General features: G+C 34.1%; 1 protein-coding gene across 1 annotated transcript in view; it reads right to left on the bottom strand.

The window, feature by feature from the left end:
- Positions 1-772: 772 nt before the first annotated feature.
- Positions 773-14,864, bottom strand: part of LOC110465344 (transmembrane 9 superfamily member 2-like) — a 25,197-nt gene continuing 11,105 nt past the window's right edge. Inside the window, exons 6-18 of the mRNA XM_021521097.1 lie at positions 13,579-13,721; positions 12,260-12,383; positions 11,353-11,432; positions 10,838-10,946; positions 10,143-10,275; positions 9,301-9,362; positions 8,195-8,252; positions 7,604-7,661; positions 7,282-7,441; positions 6,340-6,491; positions 5,646-5,757; positions 4,582-4,753; positions 773-4,020 (exon numbers count right to left, since the gene is read on the bottom strand). Coding sequence (XP_021376772.1) covers positions 3,953-4,020; positions 4,582-4,753; positions 5,646-5,757; positions 6,340-6,491; positions 7,282-7,441; positions 7,604-7,661; positions 8,195-8,252; positions 9,301-9,362; positions 10,143-10,275; positions 10,838-10,946; positions 11,353-11,432; positions 12,260-12,383; positions 13,579-13,721 — 1,431 coding nt within the window. The 3' untranslated portion in view covers positions 773-3,952. The remainder of the gene's footprint in view (positions 4,021-4,581; positions 4,754-5,645; positions 5,758-6,339; positions 6,492-7,281; positions 7,442-7,603; positions 7,662-8,194; positions 8,253-9,300; positions 9,363-10,142; positions 10,276-10,837; positions 10,947-11,352; positions 11,433-12,259; positions 12,384-13,578; positions 13,722-14,864) is intronic.

The following is a 14,864-nucleotide window of genomic DNA, read 5'->3' as shown; positions in this document are numbered from 1 at the left end:
ACACTCTTTATTCCATTAATAATATATTATACATAACTACAATGTACAAAGCAAAATAACCTCATAATTTCAAAAAAATTTTGTACATAACACCCAACAAATTCAGTTAACAGTTAATCAAAAATATATATATATCTAGTATTTGCACATACTCGAGCCATCCTTTCATTTACCTAGTACATTTGTATCTGTAAAAGTGTACTGTGCTACCTGTGACATTAATAATCAAACCCGTTGTTGTTCATCCGAATCCATTGTGTGGAGCTCATTGGCTTAAGAAAACATAATTGAAAATTTCAAATTTGATTTCTTTGGAAAACTATGCCCAGAAAATGAAAATTTGTGTGTACATAAAATGAACAAAATGTGTAAAATTTCACTGATCATGTACTAGCCTTTCATAGTGTATTTCAAGTACTAACCAAGAGACAGATTTTGCAAAATTTTATCAGCCCTAGCTACATTTTCATAGTGACTGACGAAAATTTTAACTAGTTGTGAGCAGATGAAAAATCTTTCAAGCAGTAGGCATCAGGCTAGTGGTATTGCAAATTCGTGGGCGGCAATCCTTTTGAATCCATCTTTGAAAATTACACACACCTATGCTTACTGCATACCTGGAATATGTCATGACGGAATCAAAGTCTACTTGTATCTTCAATTTCGTCATCACATGTTCTAGGGGGGCCGAGAACGTAAGGGAGCTTACATTCCTGGAATTACGGCATGTTTGAATCCCTGAACAAATCATGTTTTATTTTCAGTTTTTGAATTATTTAGCTAATGAAAGTTATACAACCGAGTCTTATAGATTAAACTTAAGTAGATGTATGACCACATCTGACAAGGTCTAATTACAGGTACATATCAGGGCTAATTACTCATCAGTATGTACTATGTATTTAGTATGTACCAGGTAAGTAATGTTTTTTCTCAGCCCTGATATGTACCGTGATCTCATTCCATACACCATACACACAAACACACACACACAAATTAGCAAGCTGTCTCATTAGCCAACACTTTTGTTTAAACTATGGATTTCTCAACAATTCACTTGGTTTAAATGTCATTTACTGCAATATTTTTTTTCCATTTTTTTTTAACATTTTCTTCTTGAATCTAAAAGTAGTTCTCTCATTTTTAGAGCTATTTCTTTTTCCTCATTTCTATAAAGTGTGACATCAACACTTAAAATTCAAAGTCAATTTCTGAAGACATTTAAGTATTAAAACTTGAACATGCTTTTATAAGCAATACTTTCCCTTCTTAATATTATTAAGTCATAGAAAAACGAAAAACTGTATGATGTACAATTAAATGTGAAAAATTAATGGGTTCGGTACATTTCAATTTTTTCCAGTGGTTTTTGTTTGTTTGTTCAACAGAACATGCTTTCTAGTCTTTTCTTCAAAGAAATGGGTTGTGGTAAGATTTATGGGATATCTGTTTAACAGATATTCGAATAAACTTATTTTAAAACTAGTCAGTTTTGTTTTTAAACAATAAATATTGATAACTTGTGCTAAGACATTGAGCAGCTGATAATCAAGGAAAATTTTACATTAATAAATAATTTTATATATTAAAATGATGAAGAGTTATATAAATAAAGAGTCTTATATAATATGGTAAGTTTTTCTCGTCACTTCAGAAAGGTTTAACACACAATGTAGTTTTAGCAAAACTGCATATCATAATTTATGTGTCTGCACATTTTTTTAAAATTTAATCTGATAAATACTATTAAGTGGCAAACTGAAATTTTGTTATTATTCATATTATTAGTACACTAGCAAAATAGTCAACTCAAATTCATGACAATTTTTTGAATTTTTCACTGGTTGAAAGGTAGAAAGCACAGCATTGTGATTTTTTTCTTCACTATCACAGAAATTCTACACTTTCCATAAATTCCATCGTAAAATGAAAAGACGTAAGCCAGGGCAAAGAAAAATATTGAAATCAGAAGTAAAACTAACATTAAGTAGAAATAAACTAAATATAATGATTAAACACTGAACATAAAAATCAGACATTACTTATTTTGAAGTAGGTACATCTAGTATCAACGAACAAAAACTCCCATGGCCCATGTACAGCATACAAACTACTGGGAAGAAATTTGAAGTGTATCAAAATTGATAAGATTGTCTCAAATATATCATACTTTCCATGTAAATTATCTTCTATTCATAACAACATGCAGTGTGTTTATATAACACTGAATACGTAACAGAAATTGTCAGGAACCCATTCAAGTAGCTTAAAAATAAATTACAGCCGTCACATTAATGTGGTAAATGATATTTTAACTTACACATTACTGTCTATGAAAATAATGTATCATCAATGTCCATTCTACCTTTTACATGTTATACAGATTCTCAGCTTTCAGCAGTAATTTGCCTTTTGATCAAATCGCAATCTGAATGACTCCGATTAAAATAAACCTGGAGCGTAACTTCTCATCAAAACCTTTTTTTTTTTTTATATGATGGCATTTATGAGAAGTATTATATAAGGGAATAAATAAGAAATTCATATATATATGATGAAAAGTGCATGATTTCTTTTTTACACTAGAGTGGTTTCAATACATAAATGTTATTACAATATTTATTGGTAATAAAACACCAAACACAGCAAATACAGGAATGTGACAGTTGTGTAATGAATTAACAGCACATGTTTTAACATGTACAGAAGTTCAATCACCTCGCAAACCTTTACATAAAGAAATTCGCAAATGAAAACCATCTTTTTATGCCACCTAATATGCCTCACATGATAAAATGCGTATAGCTGGTATATCAAAGAAACTTCACAATTAGAATAGGTTTTTTTCCCCACAAAATTATAGCAATATATAAAAGGCACCAAAACTAGCTTGTCGGTTTTTTAAAATGTTCTACTTTAAACTTTTAAAAATAAATAGGATTTCAAGAAAATAATTAAAATACCATTAAATAATGTATATTACCCACAAGATAATCCAATGAGTTGTTTTTCTCTTCAAATGTATCTCAAACAACACTATCTGTATAACAAAGTACTGTGATACAGGAACTGTTCAGGTCCACCTGGACACAAGCCACACAATTAAGGATGTCAGAAATTAGCAATCTTTATATATCACAATTTCTAACATAGACTTGGGCAAGTTTCAAGAAAACCTTCATTATAATGGGATAAAGGCATAATTAAACTAGTTTGTTCAAGCATTTGAAAAAAAGTGATTTTCTCTCGAAAGAAAGATTAGCTGTTAAGACTCTTAATATTTTGTACAGATCTGGGAAAAAAGTGATGTTTATGACCTTTCATTCTTGTCTATGGGAAGGGAATGACAGCACAGTGTGATTATATACAATGATGATTTATAGACAGGACATAAAAAAACATTTTTCCATCACGGGACTGGAAACTTGACAGTGTTATCCGAGTCCAGAAACTAAAACATTAGCCTGTTCCTCCTTCTGAAACATAATCTAATCACTCTAATTTCCTGACAATATTTCTTAACATATCAAAAACCATCAGGTTCACTTTTTTCTTGTAACCATTTTTTGTGTCTTCCATAACTAATCTCGTTTTTCTGCAATTTGTTAATAGAGGAATGCAGTAACACATACCAATATTTAATTAATTTTCCTTTAATTTTGAAAGCAGGGTTTGTTTCGATGGCAACCCGATATCTTTTTGAAGCACTGACATTCAAAAGTATCTTATCGATTTTCAACATTCCCATTCAAACTGCACAAGACTCCAATGGATCTGAAAAAGGAAGCTGTCTATTGAATACCCAGCACTAGTATTCAGAAGCAATGTTCAACTTGTTCCTTGTGATCTGTCCAGTGTTGAATTATGATGAAGAGAAAGACATAGAGTATCCATATATCAGGCAGTTTACACCCGGAGTGATCACCTTCAGACCAAGGTCAGCTAGTTGCCTCTAATCTACTTTCACCACACTGTAAATCTTGGAGGTAAACCAGAAACAGGCGAAGAAACCAATGGTTCCTGGAACAAAATGGGCATACAGTCAGATCAAATATGTCGTAAGTTGCTCACAAAATTACTAACGAGTAGTGTAAAGCCACGCTGACAGGTGGAGACATGATGAACAAATCTGTCGTCAGTTGCTCACAAACTTACTAACGAGTATTGTAAAGCCACTCTTACAGGAGACATGATGAACAAATATGTCGTCAGTTGCTCACAAACTTACTAACAAGTAATGTAAAGCCACTCTTACAGTCGGAGACATGATGAACATAGTTAATTTACATATCAAACAATCAACCTTTCATCATTTACCACAAGACAAATGAAAAGCAAATGTACATATATATGATCATGAAAGGGAAATGTACATGCTTGTCAAATCATTAAATCTTCATACATATCCTCCATATTTTTGTTGGAATTCCATGTTTAGTTAAGTAAGGAATATTGATTAGCTGATTAGAAGTTATATTTCCACTAACTTAAGGGTTAACATAAGGACTTTGTTATTATTATTCTCTTACCCTTACAAAGCAAGGGCTACTTGTCAGTAAAATTATATTGTTTGTTTCTTACCGGTGGTCAAGAAAAATGCAAAGACCATGATGAAGGTATATCCAAAGTAGAGCATAGTGCTTGCTGTGTCGTGGATCTCCAGCTTAGACACGAAGTAATGAATGCAGTAAGCGAACAGGTAGACACCAGTGAACCCACTGGTCAGGAACGAACGCCACCACCAGTGATAATCCTACAATAAACATAACAGTGATAATCCTACAATAAACATTACACCAATCAAGTCAATCAACATCACATTTACAGTATGCTTTCAATATCCTTAAATAAGCTAAGCTGTTAGCTGTTAGTAGGACGCTAAACCCCATCCATCATTAGATTAACTCATTCACCCAGGAAGACACATTTGAACTCTTCTAATTCAAAGGTTAGAATAGTTCATTATGATACTTCAGGGGTGAATGAGTTAACAGGTTTCCTAGATGGGTCTGCTCACTTGCATATATATATATATGTATTACTTGTTTCTCTTATGCCCCTTTTGTGTATAATAACATTTATAAATGATGAGAAGAATTTTTATCAATTTTTATCAATTTTATCAATTCATCACTTCTTTTATCTGCTTTCATATATATATTCATGTATATTATATAGTTTTATTCTGAAAGGTAGACAGTTTCCAAACATAAATACACAAAAATTGAATGTGAATAATTAGTTTCTTATTATTCATATTTTTCTTATTCCGTTTTTGATCAATTATTAAATGAAACTGGAGAGTTTCTGGAAATACATATTTATACCCTATTAAATCTGTACAAGCAAAGTCAAACTAAGTCGCTAAGCAGAAAATATATATCACAGCAACCTTCATTTGATATATTGGTATAACACTCTTCAAGATACATGTGAAGTTTGATGACTTTTGGAGTTCTAGCTTTGAGTAATGGATCTAAATGCGAAGTCTATATGATCGTGGATTGTTGTACAAGCAGACAAGAAAATCAAATACTTGATTCCCTCCTCCTCTACGTTTTGGGCCCAAACTGCTACAGCTAATGCTGTAATATAAAACTTGTAATTAATATTGGGTTCAGAAGTTCAATCCTGATGACACCCACCTCTGCACAAAGATGGAAATAACACAGCAAGATGGTGGCCTCGGAGCAAGTGACGAGGAGGATGACAAACACCAGGAATAAGAACCCAAACATGTAGTAAGTCTGCTGCGACCTAGAAATACAGCAAACATAAAAATTATACCACATGAACATGATCATAACTTTGAGGTCAAAATGATAGCACATAACTTATATATCTTAAAGTTAATGAAAAATAAATTGCAAAATCAATTACCTCCTTTCATAAAGTGTACAAAGTTTTATCAAATTCAAACAGACAGACACCTTATTTTATTGTGGAGGGTATAATGACTTTTAAATGTCTTCAAATATGTGTTTTCTACTAAAGATTAAAGGTAATTTAAAAAAAAAAGCCCACTACTGGCTTAAATGTGGAGGCTTGTCGAGCAATATTCTTCTTTTTGTTTGTTCTGAACACAAATACACCTTTTATCACATAATGTACTGTGTTATCCAGTGAATATACCCATGTCATATGTTTTTTGCGTATTAACCCATGTAATATGACCTATCAGCCCTATGATTGGTTGTAAGTTTCAATTGTGACGTCACACGTAGGACAAGTACATGACGTCACAGACTTACACACTGGAGTCAAAATGGCCCCTTTTTACATTTCAAAGTTGCATTTACAGTCATGAAAAGGTTATTGCAATATTAGGTGTTCACCCACCATATACTATTAAGAATGAAGAAGAGCTGGATGAAGATGCAGCCGAAGGGAAGGACACCTCCCATCACAATGCCGGGCAGGGGTTGGGTATAGAAAGACTGGTCCGGAATCTGGCGAGGAATCTGGTTTGTCCTCACTGGATGCTCAATGGCCTGAAATAACAAAATTTTGAATCTTGAATATAACAAGAAAACTGAAAGTTAGACGTACCTCTGAGGTGAGACTACTGCAAACACACTTCTCTTAATATAAATAATATTTTAGTGCAAAAGTACTCTATCCTTTTGACAAATCTTACTCTTGGGGTGAAGTAAAATATTTTTTTCTGAATAATACATTTAACTGTTTTCTTAATGTGTTAAGCAAATTGAACTTGTCAAGTGAAGCCATCTGTGTCAAACTGCCATATGATTAGGGTTTGTTCCTGATCTGTAATATCTAATCTCCTCCACTGTGATGTCAGAAGGAACAATACAATACCACCACTTCACAGCAAAGGCATAACTAAAGAAGTTTTTCCTTGATGTTTCTAGTTTAAACATGTATATTTACATGTCAAAGTCTAATTGCACATCCTTTAGTTTATAATACAACAAAAAGAATCTGAAATTCATTTCCACTCCATTTGCCATGGCTTTTATGACACTTGTTTGATATAAACATAATTAATGGGAATTCCTTTGAGATTTTCTATTTCTGTAATATTGGTGAAAATTTTCTTAATATGAAAATAAAATTGAATCAGTAACTGTAGGATTTAAATTTACACATGGATTTAAAAGTGAAAAAAAAACCCCGAAGCATTCATTTACTGTAAAAACAAGAAGAAACACAAAATCAACGTTGAGGTGGTCTCAGAAATTTAGCACAATGTAAAATAAGTAACGAGAACATCGGATTTGTAACCAAAAGAAATGTTTAATGCAATATCCGAATCCTTACCCTCTTCTTGTAGCCGAAGTAAGCTCCAACAAAGACGAGGGGTACGGAGATACCAAACCACAGGGCAAGAAGGGCGATGAGTGTGGAGAAGGGGATGGCTGCACTGCTGCCCTTGGCCCACAGGATCAGGTTCATCAGGAAAAACACTCCAAACACAATTCTGCAATAGAAGCAGCAAAATTAGCGTAAATCGTTCAAATTTCTAGCAAAAACTCCAACAAACATATTGGGTTTTTTCTTAACACTATCTTTGATAAGTTTCATGTAATGAATTCAACTTAAATTACTTGTTCTGTCAAAGTCACAAAATTTCTAAACTTACCCTGGGCAAAATAATGCAGTGATAATGACATTTGACTTCCACTTCTCCCCTCCAAACACTGAAACAGTAAGTGATAACATACATGCACTTTTTGTAAATAGGTAATTGCACAATTTTTATGAAATACTGTAAAATGTGTGGGATTGCTCATTGATATTTGGTTTTCATTACAAGTTGTTGTTACAATCTCGGAAAGATAGAGTTGTCTCCCTTATGTAAATTATGAAACGTGCCCAACATAAGCATTGGCAAGATATGATGACAATTAAGGAAACAAGCTCTGCATAACATGGGTAACAGAAGTATGTTTTATTTGGTAGGATATTTATATAAACATTGATCATCCATCATTTTTTGAATATTTCAGTCTCAAAGAAAATTAAATTCTTCGGAAAAAATTCAGCATTCAGTTAAAATAGCAATGATCACATCAACATGTGGGCCCCGTCATTCAATGCTGGTTTGAATGCCATCTAAAGGTGGTAGGGTTATTTAGGGGCAATGTCATCAAGAGATATTTGTGATAAATAGCTGCATGATACCAATATGTTGATTTGATTTTCAGTGAAATTTTGCTGAACAGTTACTTACTTTTGTAAATCCTAGCAGATACATAACCAGCTGGTGTTCCCAAACACACATATAGGACCTGAGGTAGAAACAAGGTCAAAATATCAAACTGTTTCAAATTGCAACCAAAAATGTATTTGTTCGAGATACATATATCTTGTTACTGGCTCCATAAATACCTGGTACATAAATAGGATAAAACGTTGAAAGAATATTTAATAAATTCATTTAGATATTTTGTTCAACCTTTTCATGAGATCTTTACATGAAAACTTTCATGAATTTTAATAAAATGAACTGGAAACCAATAAATTAAAAATCACTGAAATCATGTCTGCCGAGGAATAAGAAGCCTTGAAACTCCAACATTTAGACATTCTTACAATCTAAAAGATATTTTTCTGCTGACAAAATGTCAATTTAATTTGTTGCATATATCATTGTGAAATGATGTGTAGTTTCAGAATGTCAGCTAATATGGCAGTGAATGTTAAAAAGCTTAAAAGATTTGTTTTTACTCACATCCTAGTAAGGAATTAGCAAAATATAGTTCCAGAACTGAAAGTCACTGTCTTTAACTATATGGGATCGAGTTTTAAAGTTATTCCACATGGGACAAACATTTCTTGCATACAAGACAGAGATATTCTATCCGACCCACGGGTCTAGATCAGTTACACGCGCAGACTGGCGGGGGACTTATAGTGACCTTTCGGGGTCAGGTTATTGTTCGTGACGTCATTTTATGACGTTTTGGGGTCAGTCGGGGTCGTTAACAATTGCCATCTGGGCTTCATATGCAAATGAGAAATGTGCGGACAGTTCACAACTTTACTAGAAGAGCAGCTGCTTTACGGGTTTTAGTTAATAAGCAAGAAATAGAATCCATCCCTGATATGAGGTAAGGATAAGGTTATTCAAACCACCGGGATAAAATACTGAGCAAATACCCTTGGCAAAGCCTCGGGTCTCCTGTTCAATATTTTATCCCTTGTGTTTGAATAACCTTATCCATACCTCACATCAGGGATGGATTCTATTAATCTTGCACGGGTAGAGGTGGGAGAAAGTACAGAGAGGTTGTTACTGGAGAGAGCAGTAAAGTGGTTAATGGTTACATGACTCACCATGGCACAGGTCATCAGAGCTCCTCTGTTGGCAGGAGACAGGAAACCAAGTGATGCAAATACTGAAATACATTAAAAAAGGTAAAAATGCTGACCCATGAAGGAATCAATTCATATTTCTCAAATACTTTTCAGAAGAAATACTTGAAAACGAATACATGATTGACAGTGACTAAGTGACTAATACATGATTGACAGTGACTAATACAAGATTGACAGTGACTTATACATGATTGACAGTGACTATTACATGATTGACAGTGACTATGTTCTAATTTTTAAAAGCAGCATTCAGAGAAGTAGTTTTGATCTTAAAAAAGAAAGGCTTGCATTCAACATGTATTATTTTATTCAAAACCAAAAGACTTTGTTTCACTGCTATTGTATACAGCAATCTAGCTATTTAATACTATACATAGCATTTTTACGTACAAGAGTTACTTTTGCTGCAAAAGAGACTATAAATGACAGTCAAAAACTAAAGATGGTATAGTACCAACAATGTGTTATACCATTGGGATTCCAACCCAGACCTCTTGTTTATAAGCTAATTCACTGTTAATGACCCTGATATTTGCTGTGTTAATACTTTTCTGCAATGATCCTGGAGACAATTTCAAAATGTGTGGACGCCTAAAAAAGGTTTGCAACCAATAATTGTCTATGTATACATATAGAAGAAATAACATCAACTTAGCAGGAAAATAACATATTGAAGCTTTTTTTAACAGTATAACAGTTGTGGAACCTACTACCTTAACATGACAGTCACAACACTTTAAAGATGTCCTGGATGTAAAATCTGAGCAAGTGAATGTGCTGTAAATGATGTCCACACTCACCCAGAGTGATGAGAACCATAAAGAAGACCTGCAGGCCGCTACCATTGAGGACGGCCAACATCATGCCCTTTCTGGGAGGTCGGAACACGTCTCCATGGACAAGCTTCCATCCAAACTCCTCCTGGGCATCTTCCTGTTCACACAAATATTTATCCTTTATAATTACTGCATTATTTTTCGTCGCTTAACAGTGAAACAAAACAAATGTAAATTATTAAAACTCGTTAATTTCATTTGTTCTTTGAAATAATTAATTAACAATTTATGTAATACCAAAATCTCATACACTTATTTTATTAACCTATTCACCCCTGCAGACACATTTGAACCCTTCCAATTCAGAGGTTGGCATAGTTCATTATGAAATTTCTGGGGTGAACAAGTTGAGCATAAAAATGAAATTCAAAATTCATGGCTGCTTTTACAAAAGTGGGGTATATATGACAAAAATGATCCAACCACATAAATGGGAAAGTCTCTCGGTCTGTTTTTGTTAAAACGGTTGAACTGGTCGGACCACAGATGTTCCTTTATTAAATAAAGTCGAACCTAGTAATCTGATGCTGCTTTCAGACGAGCCTCACAAGGCCTGCCAGGATTTATACCCAAAATTGTTACATTTAAAAAGATACAAACCGGTTATTCCGCATAAACGAACAGGCCCTAGTTGACACACTGTACAGGCAAGTACTTACAGAGTTATCCATCTGGTTGTAGCGGGCGATGTCCTTGTGAAGTGTTCTCAACATAATCATGGCCACCATACCAGAAAGGAACAGCACGATTACCAGCGAGTTCATGATGCTACAAATGCAGAAACCACTCAATAATAAGCACATTGAGTACAATGTACACTTGATCATCTTCTCTAAGTATTTTTCATCCTTTTCACTGATATTAAGCAAAAAATATAAATGGAACTGAGATGTGTTTCAAAGTGTGCAGATGGCAAAAGTCTAAAACTCGTAGTTTGTATTGAATATTGTTTTAATTTCAGGAAAGTTCACAACTTGAGCTATAATTCAGATTTTAATATATTTTCATTAACAACCTAGTTTAATTTAACATTACTACTGACTTTTGATATATTTCCTGATCTATTTCATGCTTAAAATAGTGTATCAACAAATTCTGCCCCTGTTGATCAGGTACACAATTAAACCAATGATAGAGTAGGAGAGTGATGTCTACAATGTCGTGCTAAACTAACCTGAACCACTGGATGTTTGTGTGAGGCATGGACTCGAGGATATAATCCCATCGGGATGACCACTTGATCGTGTTGTCTTGCTGGAAAGTAAAATTAAATATATACGTACTGTCCATCACAGAACAGATAGTAGGACATAATATGTCTATACCAACCTGAAGTAATGTTTCATTAAAAGCATTTTAGTTTTGTTAACAAGAATAGTGGATATGTTGTCTGCTCTTGCTGGAGACTGTATTGATTTTCAGGTTTTGGTAGAAATCAAACTTTAGCAGGTGATCAATATTATACTAATGTGTACAAAGTTTCATAAAATCAAAGCAATCAATCAAGGGTTATCACATGGAAACCATTTATGCGGATGATGCCAATGTTAACTAAATGACATGACCTCTGCTTAATAGTTAAATTATTGATGTAATACTGTAAATGAACCTAAACAATGTCTTTGGTGTGAATTTCATAAATTCATTTACTTCCCTCCAAAATACTTGATAAGGCACAGGCCTAATGTAAAATATATGATGGTATGAAAATTTAACACTTAACGTGTTTGGGTTTCCATCTCCAAAACAACTACAGTTATCTGAAGAATGGTCAACTAAAGGGCCCCAACACCGACATGATGTCATCTGGACATGGCTGTATGTCTACTGGTCATATTGTTCTGACACCAGTAGTACATAGGGACACACTATTGAAAGGGAAGAATACATATTGTACAGCAAAGAGATTTCTCCTAACTGGTACATTGTAGGCAGTAGACCACTTCTTGTCCGTTTGGTGTGGAAAGAAAATCAATGTTTTTACATATTTTTTCTTATTGTAGGATCATTCAGTTGGATACTGAAGAACAATTGTTTCCCTAACGCTAGACCTACAGAGGAGGAATACACTGGGTACTTACTTTCCATTTTAGTGAGTAGCTGTAGTTGAAGTTCAGGGGTTTATTGATATCTCGCATGAGGAACAGAGCAGGATCAGTAGGTTTAACTTGGCAGCCATCAACACTTAGATCAGTCGTCTTGACACTGTAATTAAATATAAATTATTTCAGTTTGTTTTTTTGTGTGAAAATCATCCAGCTTTATGTCTTAAATCTGACCTTCACTGAGAACATAGACAATAGTGCTATAGACAGTTTAGAGAACAATACAGGACATTTAATAGTCTTTAAAATAGATCACAGCACAAACAATCTGTAACTGGTTACATTTTTTGGTATTGATCATTTGCTGCCCAACTATCTCCATCTTGCACCGCATTATTCAAATAGTTTAGTACATAGACTAAATTTGTTGGTAAGTGCAATACCATCTTACTAAGCTATATGCCTTACAACAATTAATGTTTCAAAAGCTTTACAAAGATGCTGAATGAACATGATACTGATAAAGATACAGTTATACGAGTATCATGTACAATATATAAGCAAGCTGTGCTATCACACAGATCATGGTCCTGATCAATCTAATTAAAATTATATCTTCACATCGCTCCCGTTTACTGATATGTCGCGTTGAAGATCTAACAACATCCCGTAGAGGGTCATGTTCAGGCGACCTTTGCATTAACCAATCAGATGAGAGCTTACGCATTTCTGTAAGTGATGATGTAATGATTTCTGAACACACTTGCTATGATAAAGACCGAGAGTTGTCAAATGAGCATCGAAAATGGCGGCGCCCATGAAACCACGCCGTGTCTATCTACAAGACAACGTTTGTACAATTTGTGGATTTTGCTTCGAAATAAGAGAGACTTCCTCTTCTGGTTAAAAAGTTTAACAACCTGAAACTAAAATTAACCAATGACAGGCTTCGCAATATTCAAACTATCACTGGACCAGACGAAAAAGTGGATTTTGGGCTACGAGGTGTCTGCATTAAATGCTACAGGTCCTGCTTTCTGATTGGTTGAAAGAAAGAGTTATGTCGCGTTTTGATTGGCTTGTTATAAATACGATAATGCATTCATGTTGACCTCTGACGTGACCCTCTATGGGATGTTGTTAGATCTTCAACGCGACATATCAGTAAACGGGAGCGATGTGAAGATATAATTTTAATTAGATTGGGTCCTGATCAATTGTGCATTTGTTAACAGATCAGCAGAGAAGTGTTTTGATAACATTGATAACTTGTACTGTTGGAAAAAAAAAAAAAAGAAAGTTGACTGGAATATCCTGTGTCACATAGTTTTATTATCACATATCCCATTAAATACCTTTTTGGGACAATTTTTGCCGACACAATGCGACCTCCCAGGTTATTCTTGTCTCCCCATTCCTCTCCCTCTCCGGAGTGGTAGGTGATGGTGATGTCTACGTGGTTGAACAGGTAGTAGCTGTCCTTCTCATTGAAGCGTGGCTGTAAAACAGACATCAACGATGTAATCGAGGCTTCTCATTGAAGCATGGCTGTAAAACAGACATCAACTATGTAATCAAGGCTTCTCATTGAAGCATGGCTTTAAAACAGACATCAACAATGTAATTGAGGCTTCTCATTGAAGCGTGGCTGTAAAACAGACATCAACTGTGTAATCAAGACTTCTCATAAAGTTCCAGAGTCTGGTGTGGCATTTTGTCAATTTGTCCCCTTATTTATCTCAATTTGTTGTCTCACTGAACTCTAATTTTTAGTATATAAAGTTACTGATTAGTTCGTTTTCATCACTTGGCGGGAGTCGGACCTCGTACGATATGCTTACGCAAATATAGTCTGTGGTGAATTTATATTGATTAATGCAATATTGCATACTTTCAATATTTAAAGTTGTTCATCTATTTGATTTTTTCACAAAGTTGTTGCCAAAACATTACTTTTGAAAATTATTAAATTTGTAAAAAAAGTCATTTTTGAATATTAATGAGTGACTTTTTACATATGGGTCATATCACTACGCCAGCCTTGTCAATCAGGAAATAATCCAGCTGTTTCCGACTGAGATTGTGGTAGAAACAGATCACACGACTCATGGTTGTTGAGTATGGTATTTATTTCACTCTCGTTAGTTAATTTTCAAGCTAAAGCTCGTGTCTTTTGTAACTTTTAAAAATTTAGTAACTCGAGTGAAATAAATACCATACATTAATCAACAACCACTCGTTGTGTAACCTCTATATATACTTTCTTACATTGATATAATATCTGCATCATTCTAAGAGTGGTTAGCTGACATGCTATAAACAAGAGGCCCATGGGCCTTAACGGTCACCTGATATATTTATACAGAGAGTTGATTTTGTTTTTAACATGAACAGAAATATTATTCAAAGTGACAAAAAACAATAAAACCACCTTACTCAATATCTAGCATACAGATTTCAGACTAAAAAGGATTTGAAACTAGCACCTCTGATTCTTAACAAGGAAAATGAAGAAATTTTAGCACACTGACTCCTTTGAGCCCCACCCTACAGCCCTTGGGGGTAGGGCTGGCTCAAAATTTTCAAAGTATCAAACTGTCAATTCAAGGTTATAATTCCAATCAAGTTATTAACATGTAAT

This window comes from Mizuhopecten yessoensis, unplaced genomic scaffold, assembly GCF_002113885.1.
Source record: "Mizuhopecten yessoensis strain PY_sf001 unplaced genomic scaffold, ASM211388v2 scaffold11069, whole genome shotgun sequence".
In the NCBI taxonomy this organism is placed as follows: Eukaryota; Metazoa; Mollusca; class Bivalvia; order Pectinida; family Pectinidae; genus Mizuhopecten; species Mizuhopecten yessoensis.
The sequence above is the reverse complement of the archived record's forward strand: the minus strand, read 5'-3'. Positions and strand labels throughout refer to the sequence as shown.